Source organism: Telopea speciosissima, chromosome 5, assembly GCF_018873765.1.
Source record: "Telopea speciosissima isolate NSW1024214 ecotype Mountain lineage chromosome 5, Tspe_v1, whole genome shotgun sequence".
Taxonomy (NCBI): Eukaryota; Viridiplantae; Streptophyta; class Magnoliopsida; order Proteales; family Proteaceae; genus Telopea; species Telopea speciosissima.
The window spans coordinates 26,631,684-26,633,168 of NC_057920.1; the positions used below are offsets into that span (position 1 = coordinate 26,631,684).

The following is a 1,485-nucleotide window of genomic DNA, read 5'->3' on the forward strand; positions in this document are numbered from 1 at the left end:
ACACTTAAATTATGCAGTGGCCTCAATGCAGGCAAAAAATAAAGAACAAAGATAGGGAGGGAATATACCAGATAGCAGGAATCATCAAGATACGGCAGAGCAGTGCATCCAACAAACTGTAACAGCTACTTAAAAAACAAAACACAAACAACCACTGGAAAACAAAGGTCTAAAGAAAAATGGTTGGTTGACTCCCACAAAGCGCTAAGTTTAGAGTCTTCAACCAGACTCAAAATGAGGCTCACGGAGAGTCAAGGAGCAAATCACGTAACTCCAAAGACTCAATAAGTTGGCCATCAGCAAGGTCGTCCACATATGGCTTCAGTCGTTGGATATTGACCTTAAAGGTATGCCCAGCCTGAGGGTTACGAACCTCCACAGCACTATGAGGGGAAACATCAACTACCAAAAAAGGGTCATCCCACTGAGATCTAACCTTTCCAGGGAATAAGCGCAACTTAGAATTGAACAACCATACTCGCTGGTTGGGCTCAACGGACTTTCGAACTATATGTTTATCATGAAAAGCTTTAGTCCGGTCTTTATAGAGTCGCGAGTTGTCATAAGCATCATTGCGTAATTCATCCAATTTAGATAACTGGAGACAAGGAGTAGATCTAGCTTCGGACATGTCAAAATTAAATGTCTTGATAGCCCAAAATGCCCGATGCTCCAACTCAACTGGGAGATGACAGGCTTTACCGAAAACTAATCGATATGGAGACATACCAATAGGAATTTTATAAGCTGTCCGGTAAGCCCATAAAGTGTCATCTAGGCAAGTAGACCAATCCTTATGGTCAGGTCTAACCATTTTCTCCAAGATTTTCTTTATCTCTCGATTAGAAACCTCCACTTGACCAGATGTCTGTGGATGGTAGGGAGTAGCAACCTTGTGAGTGATGGAGTATTTTTTCAACAAGGCTCCAACTCTCTAGTGTTTGAAATGATTGCCACCGCCACTGATGATAGCTCTAGGGAAACCAAAGCGGCTAAAAATGTGACTCTGAACAGAAGACATAACAACCTTATGGTCATTGGTTCTGGTTGCTTTAGCCTTGACCCATTTAGAAACATATTCAACTACCACTAGTATGTACTCATGACCAAACAAAGCAGAAAATGGGCCCATGAAATCAATCCCCTAAACATAAAAAATATGAAAGACCAGAATAGAATTGAGGGGCATCATGTCTCGTCGGGAAAGATTACCAACCTGTTGGCATCTAACACACGTTTTACAGAAAACATGCGCATCCCAAAACAAAGTAGGCCAATAGAAGCCACTTTGCAGAACCTTGGCTACAGTCTTGTTACCACTAAAGTGTCCCCCCAGGTGCCAGTATGACAAAAAGACAATATACTCTGGAACTCACTCTCAGGGATACAATGTCTAATGACCTGATCCAAACAGTATCGGAATAACTCAAGATCCTCCCAATATAGTACTTTACCAATGAGAAGAAGCAATCCTTAACTGATTTA

At 41.6% G+C, this 1,485-nt stretch overlaps 1 protein-coding gene across 1 annotated transcript; it reads right to left on the minus strand.

Moving 5' to 3' along the window:
• Positions 1–241: 241 nt before the first annotated feature.
• On the minus strand, positions 242–814 carry LOC122662923. Its single transcript, XM_043858623.1, has one exon. It carries the CDS (start codon positions 812–814, stop codon positions 242–244), a length of 573 nt encoding a protein of 190 aa, XP_043714558.1.
• Between the last annotated feature and the right edge of the window lie 671 nt (positions 815–1,485).

Excerpts from the sequence above, each read along its gene's own strand:
- LOC122662923 (XM_043858623.1), bottom strand. The coding sequence starts at position 814 with ATGGTTAGACCTGACCATAAGGATTGGTCTACTTGCCTAGATGACACT.